Below are 17,630 nucleotides of genomic sequence, written 5' to 3'. Positions count from 1 at the left end.
GCAGGTGACAGTGTGCTTTTATACTGGAAGTACAAAAACACAGACATGACTGGAGACTGCACACTTTGATGCGAGATGCATCACGCTTACTTTCACACTGTTTGGCTGCCCATTTCGGTTACAAGGATTTACAATACATAGGCAAAAGACAAAGAGATAAATAACTAGTGAATACTGGGATTATTTCTAACTTCACCAAGGTAAAAATTACAAAAGATATATTGCACTTGCTATAAATCCAAAAAGGTAGTTTTGCAGAAAATCTGATTTCTTATTGTCCTATTTATTCGGTTAACTATTGTATACAAACTAATATTAACGTCCTCATAAATCTCTTCTTCAGGTGTACAATGAGTGGACATTTAAAGAAACAGATTGCTAAAAAGAAATGTAATACACAATATATATCTACTTACCCCCTCCCACCCAGGAAGGTTTTGAACAGAGACCCAAAGTCCCATTAGCTCATCAAACCACAGCCTGCAAATCAAAATTGCAATTTTGTTTATAAAAAAAAAAAAAATATGTAAATCATACACCCAATAATCTAAACATTCCCCAATTAATTGTCTGATATGTTAGGAATGTAAAGATGATCAGAGTGGGAAAAGATGCTGGACAAAAACAAAAAAGAATATCAATCTACCGTATAGACACGTTACACCATCACAAATACAAACATATGTGAATTTATAAAGGTTAAAAAACACAAATGTAAATACAGTGCTTCTCAAAACCACTAGAATACTGACTTGAATCCTTTCTGGTGAAGCGCGGGTGGCAAGGTGGTGGGCAGGAACAGTTCAAAATAGCTGATGGCTTTCTGCATGGTGACATCAAAAGGACACAGCAAAGGCCGCCACTCCTGCAGCATCTCCTTTGTAGCATCTTCTGGGAAATACCTGCATGGACACAGCATTGTACTTCATTTATTTCCCCAGAAAAAAAAAATGTATTAAGAGTTGATTAAATATGTTAGTTATTCACACTGATGACCACGAAGTTTATTTAAAAAAAAAAAAAAAAAAAGTGGTGTGTATTGTAACTATGGACCAAATTTCACCAACACACACATACAATATTAATACTTGCTAGACTGAAAGCAAGAAGGTCTTAATGTTAAATGTACTGTATACTTAATGACTGTGTTACAGATCTCATCAGCACTGATTTGGCACAGAAGCAAAAGTAAATTGCTTAATGAGTATAGCTGAACTATGTACTGTATGTGAGTGTCAAGTGAAAAAGAACTAAAAAACGAATACAAAATATGAGGGTTGGAAACAGGTGTCCTGCCGTTAGCAATTCACACTACTCCAGGTTTTAGGAAATGTTCTCACCTGGTTTACCTAGGTGACTAAAACTTGTTTTAATTTCCTGTTCCTCTGCAGCTTCTCTCAGAAACGAATGTACCAGCTTTACATCATATTTTTTTTTAACGTATTCTCATTTTGTTGATCATTAATGAACATTTCTGTACTGTGGGTGTTGTCGAATGATTGAAAACAAGACATTTTGTGTTTGAATTGAAAGTGATGGTCTCGAGGAGTCGAATGGGTCAAAGTTCAAGTATATTTTTCTCTAGAGCAAATCACTTTTTGATGTCTCTACTGTGGTATTATGCCTTTTTTTCAAATGGCTCAGGATGCAAATATAGCCTTCATCCATTTATATATGTGTGTGTGGAGATTATATATATATATATATATATATATATATATATATATATATAGACGTGCTCAAATTTGTTGGTACCCCTCCACAAAAAACGAAGAATGCACAATTTTCTCTGAAATAACTTGAAACTGACAAAAGTAATTGGCATCCACCATTGTTTATTCCATATTTAATAAAAATCAGACTTTGCTTTTGATTTTTTATTCAACATAATATTGTAAATAATAAAACAAATGAAAATGGCATGGACAAAAATGATGGGACCGCTAACCTAATACTTTGTTGCACAACCTTTAGAGGCAATCACTGCAATCAAACGTTTTCTGTAGCTCTCAATGAGACTTCTGCACCTGTTAACAGGTAGTTTGGCCCACTCTTCCTGAGCAAACTGCTCCAGCTGTCTCAGGTTTGATGGGTGCCTTCTCCAGACTGCAAGTTTCAGCTCTTTCCATAGATGTTCGATAGGATTCAGATCAGGACTCATAGAAGGCCACTTCAGAATGGTCCAATGTTTTGTTCTTATCCATTCTTGGGTGCTTTTAGCTGTGTGTTTTGGGTCATTATCCTGTTGGAGGACCCATGACCTGCGACTGAGACAGAGCTTTCTGACACTGGGCAGTACGTTTCGCTCCAGAATGCCTTGATAGTCTTGAGATTTCATTGTGCCCTGCACAGATTCAAGGCACCCTGTGCCAGGCGCAGCAAAGCAGCCCCAAAACATAACCAAGCCTCCTCCATGTTTCACTGTAGGTATGGTGTTCTTTTCTTTGAAAGCTTCATTTTTTTTGTCTGTGAACATAAAGCTGATGTGACTTGCCAAAAAGCTCCAGTTTTGACTCATCTGTCCAAAGGACATTCTCCCAGAAGGATTGTGGTTTGTCAATATGCATTTTAGCAAATTCCAGTCTGGCTTTTTTATGTTTTTCTGTCAAAAGTGGAGTCCTCCTGGGTCTTCTTCCATGGAGCCCACTTTCGCTCAAAAAGCGACGGATGGTGCGATCAGAAACTGACGTACCTTCACCTTGGAGTTCAGCTTGTATCTCTTTGGCAGTTATCCTTGGTTCTTTTTCTACCATTCGCACTATCCTTCTGTTCAATCTGGGGTCGATTTTCCACTTGCGGCCGCGCCCAGGGAGGTTGGCTACAGTTCCATGGACCTTAAACTTCTTAATATTTGCAACTATTGTCACAGGAACATCAAGCTGCTTGGAGATGGTCTGGTAGCCTTTACCTTTACCATGCTTATCTATTATTTTCTTTCTGATCTCCTCAGACAACTCTCTCCTTTGCTTTCTCTGGTCCATGTTCAGTGTGGTGCACACAATGATACCAAACAGCACAGTGACTACTTTTCTCCATCTAAATAGGCTGAATGACTGATTACAAGATTGGAGACATGTGTGATACTAATTAAAGAAACTAAATAGTTTGAAATATCACTATAATCCAATTATTTATTATCTTTTCTAAGGGGTACCAACAAATGTGTCCAGGCCATTTTAGAATATCTTTGTAGAATAAGCAATAATTCATCTCTTTTCACAGCTTCTTTGCTTTATTCTATGACATACCAAAGGCATGCAAGTATACATGATAAAATAGCTTTTAATTTCATCACTTTTCAGGAGGAATGAAGCATTATTTCAATGAGCTGTAAGGGTACCAACAAATTTGAGCACGTCTGTGTATATATATATATATATATATATATATATATATATATATATATATATATATATATATATATATATATATACAATAACAAGTAGTTGTCATGCCGTCAAAAACCTATAAATACCTCCAATGTTTGGATTCAAACACAGGCTCCCTTGAGAAAGATATGTACAACATATCGAAACGTTGAGCAGCTGGCTCTTTGAGCTAATTATATATATATATATATATATATATATATATATATATATATATATATATATATATGATGCCACCTTTATGATCCTCTGTTGCATTACTAATTGAGATAAAGATTATTTAAATGGGACTGTTTATAGTCCCTGTATAGCATTCTGATAAGTTTCAGGGAACATCATTTATATACTTACGGTCTGCAGCTTTTGACAAGGGTTTTCAAAATGTTTTCAACAGAGCTAGAAAGGGAAGAAAAACATAAGACACACGATGATACTGTAGTGTTGTTAATCAATCAATGCAATTAGACACCATCTGTGTACATGCATATCTTAATCTAGCACTTCCGTTCAACTCTAATCCCTGGGATTAATGCTTTACTGAACTTCATTTTTTGAACCAGAGACACCCCCCACCCCCCGCCCCACCATCCCAAAAAAGCTCTCAAAGCTAAAATGTATACTTATTCAACTTTAAGATATATTCACATACTTGCAAATACAATAAATTATGTTTCATTCAATGTTTAATTCAAAATAATTGTGACCTACTGTCTACTGTACAATATAAAAATGTTACTCTCTCAAAATAATGTTCTACCTCATACAAACTAGCAGTACTTCAATTGCACACTTACCAAATGCATAATCTGTAATCTTAAGAAAAAAAACTTATTTCCTTACAGTTTTTTTTTTTTTTTACAGAACATTCAATCGGCAAATAGTACTGTAAATTCCATAATCTGCATGTCATACATAAACAAAACAAATTTATATCCCTGCAAGTGTGTGCATGCTATAGCCATTCAAATTATACTGGAATATAAACAAACATACAGCAAGTTTCCTTGAATACTGCACAGCACATCAGCCACCAGTGAACTGGCTCATACAGAGTAGGAATCACAAATGCGTGGACTTCAAATTCTAGTGCTGAGCGATTGATCTAAATAAATTTCAGGTTCAACAAGCCAACAACAAAAATATGAAGTATGGCCAATTTTACCAGTCATGTCAAACAAATTACATGTAAACTGTCACTTATCAATAACTTTTCCCTCATGTTGTATCATACAGTACCTTAGCCTTGGTATTTATCCACTCTGGAAAAGATTCCTTGTATGGAGTAGAATTACAAACGATAAACCGCTCAGCACTATACAATACAAAGCAGCAACAATGCAGGTGTTCCATTCCCTGAAAGGTTTCTGTGGGGATCCTTTAATGTGAGCTCTAGCTCTTCCATGTGCACTTAACTGTTCTTTTAGAAGCTAGTTTTTGGTAAGGTACATTCACACAACTCTGGATTATACAAGCCTGTTCAAAAGTATACTGTAGGTGTACATTTTCATGTTGTCTCTGATTAAACCGATTCTTCCTGCCAGAACACAATAAAAACCACTTCCTGTGTTACATGTAATATGACCCAACCTGAGCCTTACACATGTTCTCTGCTGCCCACAGGAAACCAATAGGATCCCACTGCCTGTAACACTGGTAGTCTATGGGGACAGGAAATCAATCACTTCTATCAAACATATGTGTTTTGGCTAGATAAAATGTGTTTCACCTGAGCGAAAATAAAGTCTGAAAAAATAAAATAAAAATCAACAGGATCATTCCAACTCAAGTGGACCTACACGTGCTACTCCAAGTCATTTTATATATATATATATATATATATATATATATATATATATATATATATATATATATATATATAAATACACACATACTGTATGCCCTACATGGAGAAAAATAAGGTCAAAGGTCATTAAATTAGATAGCTCTTTTGCAGTCTTTTGTATCATCACCAACAAATGAAAGAAATCTCCCAAGAATCTGGTCCATCTAAGATGGAATGACCCAGTAGCAACACTTGAAAATGCTTTAAAAAATGTGGTTGTTGTCCATGTATACATAGAGTCTACTGTATTAGAAAAAGGAAAGTACCAAACAAAAAACTCACTTTGAAATAAACCAAAGAGAAACCAACCACAAAATTAATCATCTGATCATGTTATGCCATATTTAAATGAACCTTCAACTGGAAGTATAAATTGAGTCAAATGTTGTGCATATTTTAGAACACTGTGATTGTTATTTTATAATTTCTTAATATTATTTCAATTTTTTCATCAGAAATTGAATTTTTGAAATGAGTTCCAAATAGTTTTACACAGATTTTCACCTTACAGTTAGCAGTGTGCAAAGCTTCCCCAGTTTCGACCAGCCCACGTCAAACACAGTCAAGTAAATAAATGAAAAAATAATTAGAATTGCAGTGCGACATTCTCAAATATGGGTGCTATGTTAACATTTGTTTTGTTAGGCCTGAAATCGTTATAAATGTGTGGGGACTGCTGTGTTTTTAGGCTTTACATGCAAGAAACACAGAGTTCCCCAAGAAAAGAAAATCTTGTCCTTACCACCTATGCAAAATATTTAGCATAAAGGTTTTAGAGGAAGATGAATCTGGCCCGATGGAACTGAATATGGAAGAAAAAAAAATACATAAAATAATAAGGAAGGGAAATGGGAGGGGGAGGGAGGCATAGCTTGTGTCAGTGATTCAAGCAAAGAATATAAAATTAAATAAATAGAAACCACTAAATAGTGTTTAATGAAGTACAAAATACTGACAGCTTGTCACCCTCTGTGAATTTGTTATGTGTAATAACGTGAATTAAAACACAATGTTCCCAAAACACCATACGAGAACAGATCGCACTGCACGTCCACAGCATGAAGGTGGTGGAGACAGTTCCCTTATCTTTTTACCAGAGTTCATGAATCCAGTACATAATGTACATAGGATACATAATGGGCACATTCATGAAGTGTGTGATATTATAAATCCCTCTCGTTTTAAAAGGAGTACATTTATAAAAGGTGCATTTCATTAAGAGTGTCTTAATGAAAAGGGGTAGAGGGGTACAGACACTTGACAGAACCTACCACAGGGCAGAAAATAAGGATATACATATAGCATTTGTATGAAATAGTTTTGTTACCAAAATACTAAAAAACAAACAAGTCATTCAAATTACACCCACATTTTGCAATGCTGTCATTTCAATGAGCTAATGTAAACAATCAGCTTGCAGCAAACATTAGGTGTTGCTTATTTTATACAGATCAAATTCTTTAAATAAACCAGCATGCTTCAGAATGCATCTACTGACTTAACATCCAGTGGTACCACATCTAAGAATGTTAGAAAAAAAGTGTAATAAAACAAACAGTTATTCAGCAGACCAATAGCGTGCATTTCACATACTTAGGAAACCAATTGAGCCCAAGGTGTTCCGTCTTAGAGTAGAGGATTCTATCCAGCAATTCATACAGGGGCCACCATGGCAATTCCAAATCTTCTCTTGAAAGGAGTTCTTTTTTCCTAAAAAAAAAAAAAAAAAAGCATAGTAATGAGTAAGTTTATGACGATTATACTATGCACTTGGTAAACCGTGACCACTCCAGGGTGAAGCAGCGACGTGTTTTCCTTATATACTATATATTGAATTTGTGGCTGGTTAAAAAAAATAATAAAATAAAAAAATAAAAATAAAAATCTAGGGTCCTGGCGATTCATATCCTTGTCCTTCAGTAATCTGTAAACCCTGGCATAGAGCTGCCTAACAAGCTAAATAGACTCTTAAAGTAGGTCATCAAGGCCAACAAACAAACAAAAGAGGGCATCAAAGGTTATTAAATGTTGGAGGACAATTATAGTAGCTTTCATGCAAACCAATGTTGACACAGGAATGTGTGTCTCTTACTTTGACCGAAACAATCTGGAAGACTCTAATCCTGACTCATAAAATGGAAAAAAATAGATTCAACCGTAACAAACACAAACAGATTTAGAGAGATGCGACATATTGCTCAATAAGCTCAATATGTCAGGAGTATGAAGGGCAAATCATCACTTTATTTAAAGCTGCAATTTAGCTAGAGATTTGATAGCAGAAATTATTCTATTTTTCTAGAATATCACACATCAAGATTAGAGCTGAGAGCTGCCAACCTCAAGGCATACTTTTAGTTCATCTGTATTTCAGGTCTTACCTGTTATGTATGTAACTCTACAGGGTTTTACTTCTGCTTCAATCATTATTTGCCATATTTCCTAGATTCCAGCAAATATTGCTTCAAAGCAGATTTTCAGTAGCAAAGTGGGTTAGCATATCAGTGTTTCACCAGCTTCAGTGCACAATGCGTCAGCTATGGGCTTAAGTGCACAATGCTTAACCTATGGGCTTCAGTGCAACACAAACCTCCATCCCCACAATCAGCGTTTGGAAGCCTTTTTTGCTGGAGAATTGTGCAAGCATGCCAAATAATTATTTAAGCATAAACAATAGAGAATAGTACAGACCACACACACACACACACAATAGGACATTGAACAAGGAAGACATTACAAATTTGGAAAATGCATGACATTTAAGTCATATTCAAAATATAAAATAAAATAGACTGGAACTACATAACAATGAGGTTCCATGAGCGATATGTCCAAAAGCACAAGTGTGTACAATAGTACAGTACCATGAATTATATTCAGTGCTTTCAGTAATCTACACATCATAAACTAATTAGCCCAAATGTTTTGTACACTTCTAGAACATACACTTACACTCCTGTGCATGTTCCACAGCAACATTAAAAGATTAAGGTTGCCGGAATTACAGTCAATGTCATTTTGGATTCGATTGTAGATGACCCGACATATCCTTCCCTGTATTCAATTATACTTACTTCAGCAAATTGACCAACAGACGTGCAAATCCTTGCATCATACTAATCTCCAGTTTAGGAATGGTCACTAGCTCATACAGCAACTTAATGAACAGTACATGATCCTCTTTGCTGAACTTTCTTCCATATAGTCGAATGTACCTGCAAGAAGAAACAATAAGTAAGCACAAGTAGTTCATAAATTTGCTATAGGGTTTATCGTACTTGGATGTACTTTGAAAATTACAAAATTAATATTTATCCAATATTAAACAACCACATGTTATAATTCAATTTGTGAAACAATTCCCTCCAAAAACTTCTGTGGCTGAACTTTTAGAAATTTGCTATTCCAGGTTGCTTTTTACAACTAAATATGTTAATGGTACAATCATAACACTGGACACAATAGATCATTTAATTAACACGTGTAGAATTCATGTTGCAATAAAAGTAATTCCCTTGCTATAAAAAAGGGATAGAGGTATACAGATTTCAATAACAGCAGCTGTGGCACAAATTACTACTTTTCAATGGGAAGTGGCAAATGGAGCCTTCAGTTGCAAAGTAAAATGCAAGCCTTGATGAGAATGTATTCCAGAGTCAACTTTACAATTTTGCTTTGTTCAATTCCTCAACAATATATGGATTTATTAAATTAAATACCATAGTTTGATTCCAGTGGTGATGTGCCAGAGGAACATTTTGTCTTTTTAAAAACTGAACTGTCAGGCTGCAAAGGAGACCATGGTGGATTATTTGGAGCCAGGGAATGAGAAAGTGTGACTGGAATGTTGGTGGAGAAGCTATGCAAAGTAAATGGAAAATATTAATTCTTCCACTGGCTGGCTAGAAACATGGGATCCATTTAAGCGAAATACAGAAGAGAGCGAGAGAAGACTCCAATTTAGCTCACCAGGTGAACCAGCAACTGGAATCTTGTGGAGTTTAAGCCATTTTGACAAGCACTGTCTGTTTTATGTTGAGTCAAGCGTCTGGTTATGTCTACATTTCCTTAATGAAATCCAGGGAATGGAAATACAGTCCTGTACAAAAAGACTCTCTTTGCATAGTAGTTTGATCCATAAGTTTAAGAACATAAGAAGTTACAAACGAGAGGAGGCCATTTGGCCAATCTTGCTTGTTTTGTTGTTAGCAGCTTATCGATCCCAGAATCTCATCAAGCAGCTTCTTGAAGGATCCCAGGGTGTCAGCTTCAACAGCATTACTGGGGAGTTGGTTCCAGACTCCCACAATTCTCTGTATAAAAAAGTGCCTCCTATTTTTTTTGTTCTGAATGTCCCTTTATCTAATCTCCATTTGTGACCCCTGGTCCTCGTTTCTTTTTTCAGGTCGAAAAAGTTTTAAGAACTTTAAGAAACAAGATAGATATTCAGCTGGCAGATTTACTAAGCTTTTCCTCCAGTGCACTTTTTTTGTTGAATAATAATAAATTATTATTATGACCTATATAGGATTAAATAGATTATAGGGGCTGATTTTAATAAGTTTAATGCAATCATTTTGCGATTTGCATGTTTTAAAAAACGAATGACTTGTCAAGTGTGTTGTGCTTTGCAATAATCTAAAGCAGTGTCCAATACTTAGGGCCGAACAGTGATTAGATTTATGTGGAGTTATACTATCACAAATTAACACAATATTTGATCATATAATTTCATTATATTACCAAGTAGTTGCAAGCAATCAATGTGAAAAAACGGTTCCACTGCACCCTGCATCCTCTTTTAAAAAAAGAAAAAGCAGCGGTCTCGGTGTCCCATACAGCACTGCGCATGTCCCTGGTGTTGAGTACTGGAGGTCATGTTTACAAACGCATTACTGTTTACAGTTTGCCGTTAAACAAAGTTACAGATTTGCAGCAGCTGAAAAACAGCAATTATTTGTAGATTTCCTTGTTTTAATAATAGCTATACTGTCTGTGAGACTGCTGCCTTCTATGTAAATAGTTAATTGATATTTTTATTCTGCTTTCGGTCATTTTCATTTTTTGTTCATGAAGTTCAAGAATTCATACATTTTCTGTACATAAATTAAATTTAAACAAAACGTTATTGTTGAAGATGGTTTACGCAAAACCAGTGTGAATTTACAATATAACTTTATAATTAGGGCTTCTGTTTTTCGGGTTTTATTAATTGTATTTTTCGGTGCTTATTGTTAGCTATTTTTATAGTTTTACGTTTTTTTCAGGCCTTTCGTTTTTGATATACAGTATGAAATTAGTGTTTTTGGTTACTTTCCAAAATGCTTGAGCGTTTTTGGGTGTGTGTGTGTCAAAATATGTATAGTAACTCGACAGTACTTGCACACTTAAGTTGTACCTTCTTTCCTTTGCTGTCTTCCACAACGAAATCCCTCTGGTCACGGGCACATTCTTCTGGGGTTTTTGTGTGTACACATTTGTGTACATTTCGCCACAATTCTGTTTTAAATCATCTGTATCTTAACTGTAACACAGCTTGAAATCCCGCTAACAAGCCTCCATCTTGATTGTAATCTTGTATTAAATCTCGGAAGTGGAGTCTCCAATAGAAATGTAAGAATGTGCTGTCACTCAGTAGTTGGGGCGGGTTTAAAGTATTCAGAACGAATCAATGATAGATACAAGTCAGGAAGGCGGGACATTGCCCAGCAGCACAGGGAAATGTATTTATTATTATTTTTGTAGAAGGTTTTATTTTTTTAAATGTGAAAAGGGTAAAGTCAACGTGAGTATTAACCATTTCCACAGTTTTTACGGTGTTTTCCGGTGTTTATTGGCTATCCACTGATTACATTTTTTTTGTATCGGGGGTGTTTTATCGGGTTTTATCAGTTCAAACCAAAAATCAGAAGCCCTATTTATAATATAACTTAATATTGTTCTGAGTGATAATGTAAATCTTCTACAGCGGGCTTTATGTTGTCTTTTATGATTTTTTTTTCCTATAAGTGTTTTTAATATATAAAAAGTTATACAAAACAAACGATTCAACATATCCATCTTGACGCATCTTTGAAACTATGTGTTACCATGGTTAACATTCTACGTATTGCGTCATTTCTGTTATCTACACAGATTTATATATTTCGTGGGGACAACTTGGCATGCTTCCATTACTGTGCTGTTTAAGTACCATGCTGACATGGTATGGAAATAGTAATTGTTTAAACGAGGTATTCTACTTTCTCAAATTAAACCTATGGTGGCCGCTATATGTGGAACTCTAGAGCAGCTACAGGATAATTTGGGTGAAAATGAAAAACATTTCACAGAGGAGGTCATTGCCAACCCCACACATTTCAAAAGACATCTTCTCATGTACTGTGGCGATGCGAACATCAATGCTCACAAGAGAACACGTTGAGACTTTTTGCAACATTTGATAAAGGGGCTTCATGCTAGATTCCCTGATCTGAATCAACACAGGTTCCCAGAATTAGAGCAACTCAGTAATCTGTATCAGAGCATCTTACCTGACACTATTCCGACAAATTACAAATGCTTCTAGGCTGCCACGATTTACGCAATCGTACCACTTGATCCAGCTTTCGATTTAGTCAGTGAGAGAATAGATAAATATATCTCATCCTTGGAATGATGTGTTAAGAATATTGAAGCGATCAAAAATATCTTCCACGTAAGCATGCCATTCAGAACAAGCTTATCGGGTTCTTCTCATTGTTGTCGGCACTTCAATTGCTGCAGTGCCACTCGACTCCCCTTCATTACCGTTTCCAACACTTTTCAGAAAACTGTCAATTGTTTGATATTTATAAAGCAACTTTTTGAACTCACTTCACAAATTAAAAAGTGGCAATAATAATAATACATTAACATACCTGTTAATTAAAATTTTTTTTTTTTTTTTGACCGCTCTGTCTTTACACTCCCCCCTTTTCTATTTTGACGCCAGCTGCTGTGCGCTGCGTACAAAAAACCGGAAATCGACAGCTTGACTAGTTTGATAGATGAGTTTTCCGTCAACTAATCATGCCTAACCCGACATCACATGCTGCCAAAAAAGTTACAGGCAGAGGACTAGCAGAATTCAGAGGCAGTGCGTATGTTATCTTATGTAAAAACGGTATGCATTTATTTATCAGTTAACCTATTACATCCCTAGTTCTTACCTTTCAAATGAGCCGTTGACGATCACTCTATGACTTGAACCAGAGAAATTATGTTTGAAGTGGCGAGTGTCAGTGAAACTACAGTGAACAGAGCTGAAATGGCGGCTTCCAAAAAAAGCACTAATGTTTTTTCCCAGATTTAATGTAAATCACTTATTTTTCCTAGGATTTAACCACCAAAAAGTCCAGATTTAGCTAAACACATTCTTAAGTTTTAAAATTAAAAAAAAAAAAAAAAGTTGGCTATGCAGAGGAGGTGGGAAAGCGGAGGGATTGGCTCTGAGCGCAAGGGTAGCTCTGCAGCATACAAACAAAATGTTAGAAACACAGATTTAACGTGTCAGCTAAATGTTTACTCGCCCATTGTAAAAAAAAGATTTACAGACTGATTTTAAATGTTGAATCTGTGATACGCATTTTTAACACTTACACAAAGGGGAGGCATTTAAAAAGTTTGCGCACCACTGATCTAGAGAAATTTCAATTTCAGTGGAAGCTCCTGAGAATTATGAAGACTGATTTGGAAACAACACAAGTTATTTTTGATTTGGGTGCTAAAAGGAAAATTAAGAACTTTTAAAACAGCAAAACTGTAAATAGTTGTGATGTTGACAGCTACCTGCAGAGACATTGGTAGATGTTCTACAACAGATTGTTACATCGTGAACGGAGGATTTTCAAAAGAAAACGCTTCATGGAAAGCTTGTCTTTATGTCTATTTCTACCATTATTTATACTGTGTACTGTTTGGCATGTTAATTTCATTAATCTGAAATAGTTACATTGGAAAATAATATAACTATTTTGATGCAATATGTAAAAACACAAGTGTTTGGTTTTTTTGAGTGTCGAAGGCCAATAAAGTTGGTCAGCTGCTTGCCACAACACGTTCTCTTGCAATGTAGAGTACCCTCTTCCTCCTTAAGCAGGCATTCATTTTCTACAGGACAGCAGCATAGAGTACACCAGTATCACTAGCAAGTACTGTACAGCATTGCACAAATGTGTATTTATATCTGGCAGCAGGGTGTTAAAATACTGTACAATGACAAGAGTTCCCATGTTGGTCTGAAAAGTGACCCATTGCACTGTGCAGAAATGGCACTGAATTTACTCTGCAGCACTGCCTAAAGTAAAGTTTGAGAGACTGGCAAGCTATCACAGTTGCAGACAACAAAATCCATTTAATAGTCAATGAAAAAGACAAATTACGAATCCACCTGTATGTAAGTGGCTCTGTGGCTGTTCTGTTCATGCAAGATGCTGTTGCTTCAAATGTTTATAAATTTAATCATCACGGTGAGTTGTTATAGTAAAACTGATAGAATACCAACTAAAGATTTGTACAGCTTTCTGTCTTTAAAAAATAGACAACCACATATAGTGAGAATTTCATCACTTTCGGGGCCCTAAAGAGTGACCCACAACACAATACAGCAGGCTTCACCTTCATGTTTGCCCACTCTAAATAGAAATCCCATTGCAGGACAGAGATTCCTTTTCCACTTTTTAAACAGGCTGTTCCATTCTGTAGGACTCAAACGCCTGTGAAGAAAGGGCTACTGAACAGTGTTGTACCCGTTTCAAAATCGAATTAAACAAGAACGGCTATTATTATTAAAAGAGTTAAGGGCAGATTTCAATTTAATTTGTTTCACAGGCCTGTATTTTAACCTCCTGGTATCCAATTGAACCCTTACTATCTTGCTATATACTAGATATACCCCGTGACTAAGCACACTGCATGCAAAATGAACACTGACAACAACTGCAACGGTCCACCAACAAGAATGTAGCATAACATAATCCTATTTCTGGTCAGGTCATCTGGGAAATAGAAGCTGCATACGTTTTTTCTGTTCCAAAATGTAATTCTATCCATACAAACAGTTATTTATAAACATGTACAGCAGCTGCGAATATTACAACATTCACCAATTGGCAAAGACACTATGTCTTTGTTTACCGGTATTTATTTGTGTTGAAACGGTAACAGCAAAGGAACACGTCTAAAATGGAAAAGAAGCTTCTGTTAGATGACAAAACTGAATATTACAAAATGTAATCTACTAGCTATTTTTAACAAATTGGGGTACTTCAACAGCCGATTTACTCACTGATTTTTACAATAAACATTTAAAGATCATCCACCATTTTTTTTGTATTATTATATTACCCAGCTGTCCAGGCAAACCCTCCCTTTAAATGTAACTTACAATTTAGCCTGGTTATGTTAAGAGTAGAATAAACTAGGCCAGTTCATGTTCTTAAGTGAACCAGTCCGGATTCTGATTATATATATATATATATATATATATATATATATATATATATATATATATATATATATATATATATATATATATATAAATAAATCAGGCGTTTTGCTAAAAACTTCATATAAACAGCAAGGTCAAGAGCTCCATAGTAAAAGAACCTTCGCTTCACTGACATTGAAACACAGGTAAGTTTTTTTTTGTTTTTTTTTAAATGTCTAGTATAGTTTTTAATTAAATACATTTACACAGCGCGTCCCGTTTACAACAATACCTTCTCAAAGTTAGTTACTGATATATACTGGTACTGTCAATGAATTACACGCCGGGTCAACTTTCTAATAATAACCCGTTATTTTACAAATAAAACTATGTTAACCGTTATTCAAGTACCATATCAAACAGTTTTAAAAACAAAGCTAAATCCTGCTGGTGATGCGGTGTGTGTCGACTTGACCACTTATCGCGAAAAAACGGTAAATTCTTTTTTTGACAGTTACTGATTTGTTTATTACAAAGGCCTGCTTACACTCCGCAAAACCAGCCGTAGGCCCACTATGTGTCACGATATGCGACATTAGCTTAGCTACACATTCATAACAAAGAATTACTAACACAAAACATAAGGTAGAAATAGTACAATGTATCACTTACGTCGAAAGTTTCCTGGTCCAGAACAATACTCCCGGCCATAACTCCCTGAGCTGGACAGCCCGGCCCAGGTTAGCTTTGATTTTGGCCAAAATTTCATTGGATTCCTCGTCTAATTTGTCTGAATAAGGTAAGAGTTTGTTGTAAACGATCTCTTTCTGAGGGACAAAACCTAATCGTTGAAACTCGTCTGTGTTCATATTATAGTTTTAGCACCGGATCTGCAGTTGTGTTTCTCTCACTTTGTCTCTACTGTATATCCCCGGGTGTTTGGAGATCTTATTAGCTTTGGTGCTGCCTGCTGCTTCCGATGACATGTAATAAATCCGATGATGACGATGCAGTTAAATTGCGTCAGCAGTTGAAATATCACAGTCTCTGTCTGACCTCCAGTCACACACTCCACACACGCTCTCGCTCTACCCTGTCCATCACTTCCGGTGTAAACACACTGTCCGGAAGACGAACTCACTTTAATGTGGTGCCACGTATTTTGTATTCCTAATAGATGCACAGGTTTTTATTTTCTTTCTCTGTCTTTTATTAGTCAAATGGTGCGGTCAAAATAATTGTCGGTTAGACTAGTTCTGATTACGTACTAAACTCTAAAAAGGAAACCCAGCGTTTGTTTCTAATATATTTAGAACGTCATTTGCATTTAATTTAGGCTACTCCTGTTTGCAGTTGCAAATTATTTCCTTTGCAATTTAGTGATTCTGGAAAAAAAAAAAAAATCTGTCTCGATACTTGTGATAAGTCTTAAGTTTCATTAAGACTTAATGTGTATGGGGCGCGAACTGTAAAAAACAAACAAACAAAAAACACACATTTGACCTTTTTCGGATTTATTTTAAATCACGTAATCTTTCCCAGATTTAACTACAAAATATATTATTTTTTCCACAGATTTAGCTTAATACATAAATGTTAACAAAAACATACTTAAACGTTTTGAAATGTGTTCTTTAAGCTACAATTTATAAATAGTGAAAACACGTATCACAAATTTAACATTTAAAGTAAATATGACAGTTCAGACGTTATTTCTCTAATAAGGGAAAAGGCGAGTCAACATTTAGCTGACAAATAAATCCATTAAAAAAAAAAATACATGGAACTTAAATCTTTATTTTAAACTTGGCATCCAACATTTAGCTAAATGATCTTTCAGCATTAAGTTACATTTTTGTCGTTAGCAATTCAATCTGGAAAAATAAATCTGTTTTTACTAAATAAATATTTATTTTACAAGTTAAATTTGAAGCTAACATACAAACATTGTAGCTAACATTTTTAGGTGTATATATATATATATATATATATATATATATATATATATATATATATATATTTACCAACCACTATTAATACAGATAAAATAATACCACCAGAAGTGTTATGAAAACAGAACAAAAAAAGTAGAATAGTTGGCTTTATTTTTTCAGTACCTGAATTAATAAATAGCACAATTTCACCTACATAATAATATATGCTGCTTTTGTTTCTGTTGAAAAACTGTTCATTTTATTATTCAAAAGGGTTTGACTGAATGATGTACAAATTGCAGAGAATCAAATCTAAACCTATGTGTTTGTTTATTTATTTATTTATTTAGGTTTGTGTCCCCCTTAATTGGTCTCATTATCAAAAGCTACATTGTACTGAGTGATTTTGTGCTTTGGAAGATAAGGCAATACACCTGCATAGACCTCACTGTAACAGCAGTACTTTCTCCTAGCCAAATAATTGGTGCCCCATACCCAATCACAAACTTTTGATTAAACTATTTTGAATCTCATGTTTTACCAAGGATGTTTTAAGGTATATGGAAATCAAATTACAAATACCAGTAAAACACAAAACATGAAATCATGGCACATGGCATTTGCATTACCTTGATTCTGTACTGTATGCATAGGGATTAGTTTGGGGTTTGTACGACAGCAATAGTAACAGAGTTTGTATTCCAGTCTGTCGCATCACATGCCATAGGGTGAGGGTGAGGGTGACATGAGTAAAAGCAGATTTGTGCTGATCACAACATAAATTATTTCTGCCAGCTGAGGGTTTGTAAACTAGGCCACTGATAAGTTTGCTTCTGTCTTCTGGTGAAGATTAAGTTCTGAATAATTTGTACTTATCAAAAGTGAAAGGGTGAGTAACTAGGGTAACCATGTTTCACTGTGATAGGACATAAGTGCATAAGAGGGCAACTACTTCATGGGGAGGCATGACTTTTTGATGGGTCTGTAACTACGCTCCCAAAACACATACCATTTAA

The 17,630-nt window shown here is 35.3% G+C and overlaps 1 protein-coding gene across 3 annotated transcripts in view; it reads right to left on the bottom strand.

The window, feature by feature from the left end:
* LOC117402820 (proteasome activator complex subunit 4-like) overlaps positions 1–15,838 on the bottom strand; it is a 52,587-nt gene extending 36,749 nt beyond the window's left edge. For 2 of the 3 annotated variants that reach the window (XM_059024672.1, XM_059024673.1), the window contains exons 1-7: positions 15,353–15,838; positions 8,307–8,447; positions 6,826–6,942; positions 5,975–6,034; positions 3,741–3,785; positions 753–902; positions 417–480 (exon numbers count right to left, since the gene is read on the bottom strand). In XM_059024672.1, coding sequence (XP_058880655.1) covers positions 417–480; positions 753–902; positions 3,741–3,785; positions 5,975–6,034; positions 6,826–6,942; positions 8,307–8,447; positions 15,353–15,549 — 774 coding nt within the window. In that variant the 5' untranslated portion in view covers positions 15,550–15,838. The remainder of the gene's footprint in view (positions 1–416; positions 481–752; positions 903–3,740; positions 3,786–5,974; positions 6,035–6,825; positions 6,943–8,306; positions 8,448–15,352) is intronic. The other variant, XM_059024674.1, reaches the window with a different exon arrangement.
* Positions 15,839–17,630: the final 1,792 nt, after the last annotated feature.

This window comes from Acipenser ruthenus, chromosome 5, assembly GCF_902713425.1.
Source record: "Acipenser ruthenus chromosome 5, fAciRut3.2 maternal haplotype, whole genome shotgun sequence".
Lineage (NCBI taxonomy): Eukaryota > Metazoa > Chordata > Actinopteri > Acipenseriformes > Acipenseridae > Acipenser > Acipenser ruthenus.
The sequence above is the reverse complement of the archived record's forward strand: the minus strand, read 5'-3'. Positions and strand labels throughout refer to the sequence as shown.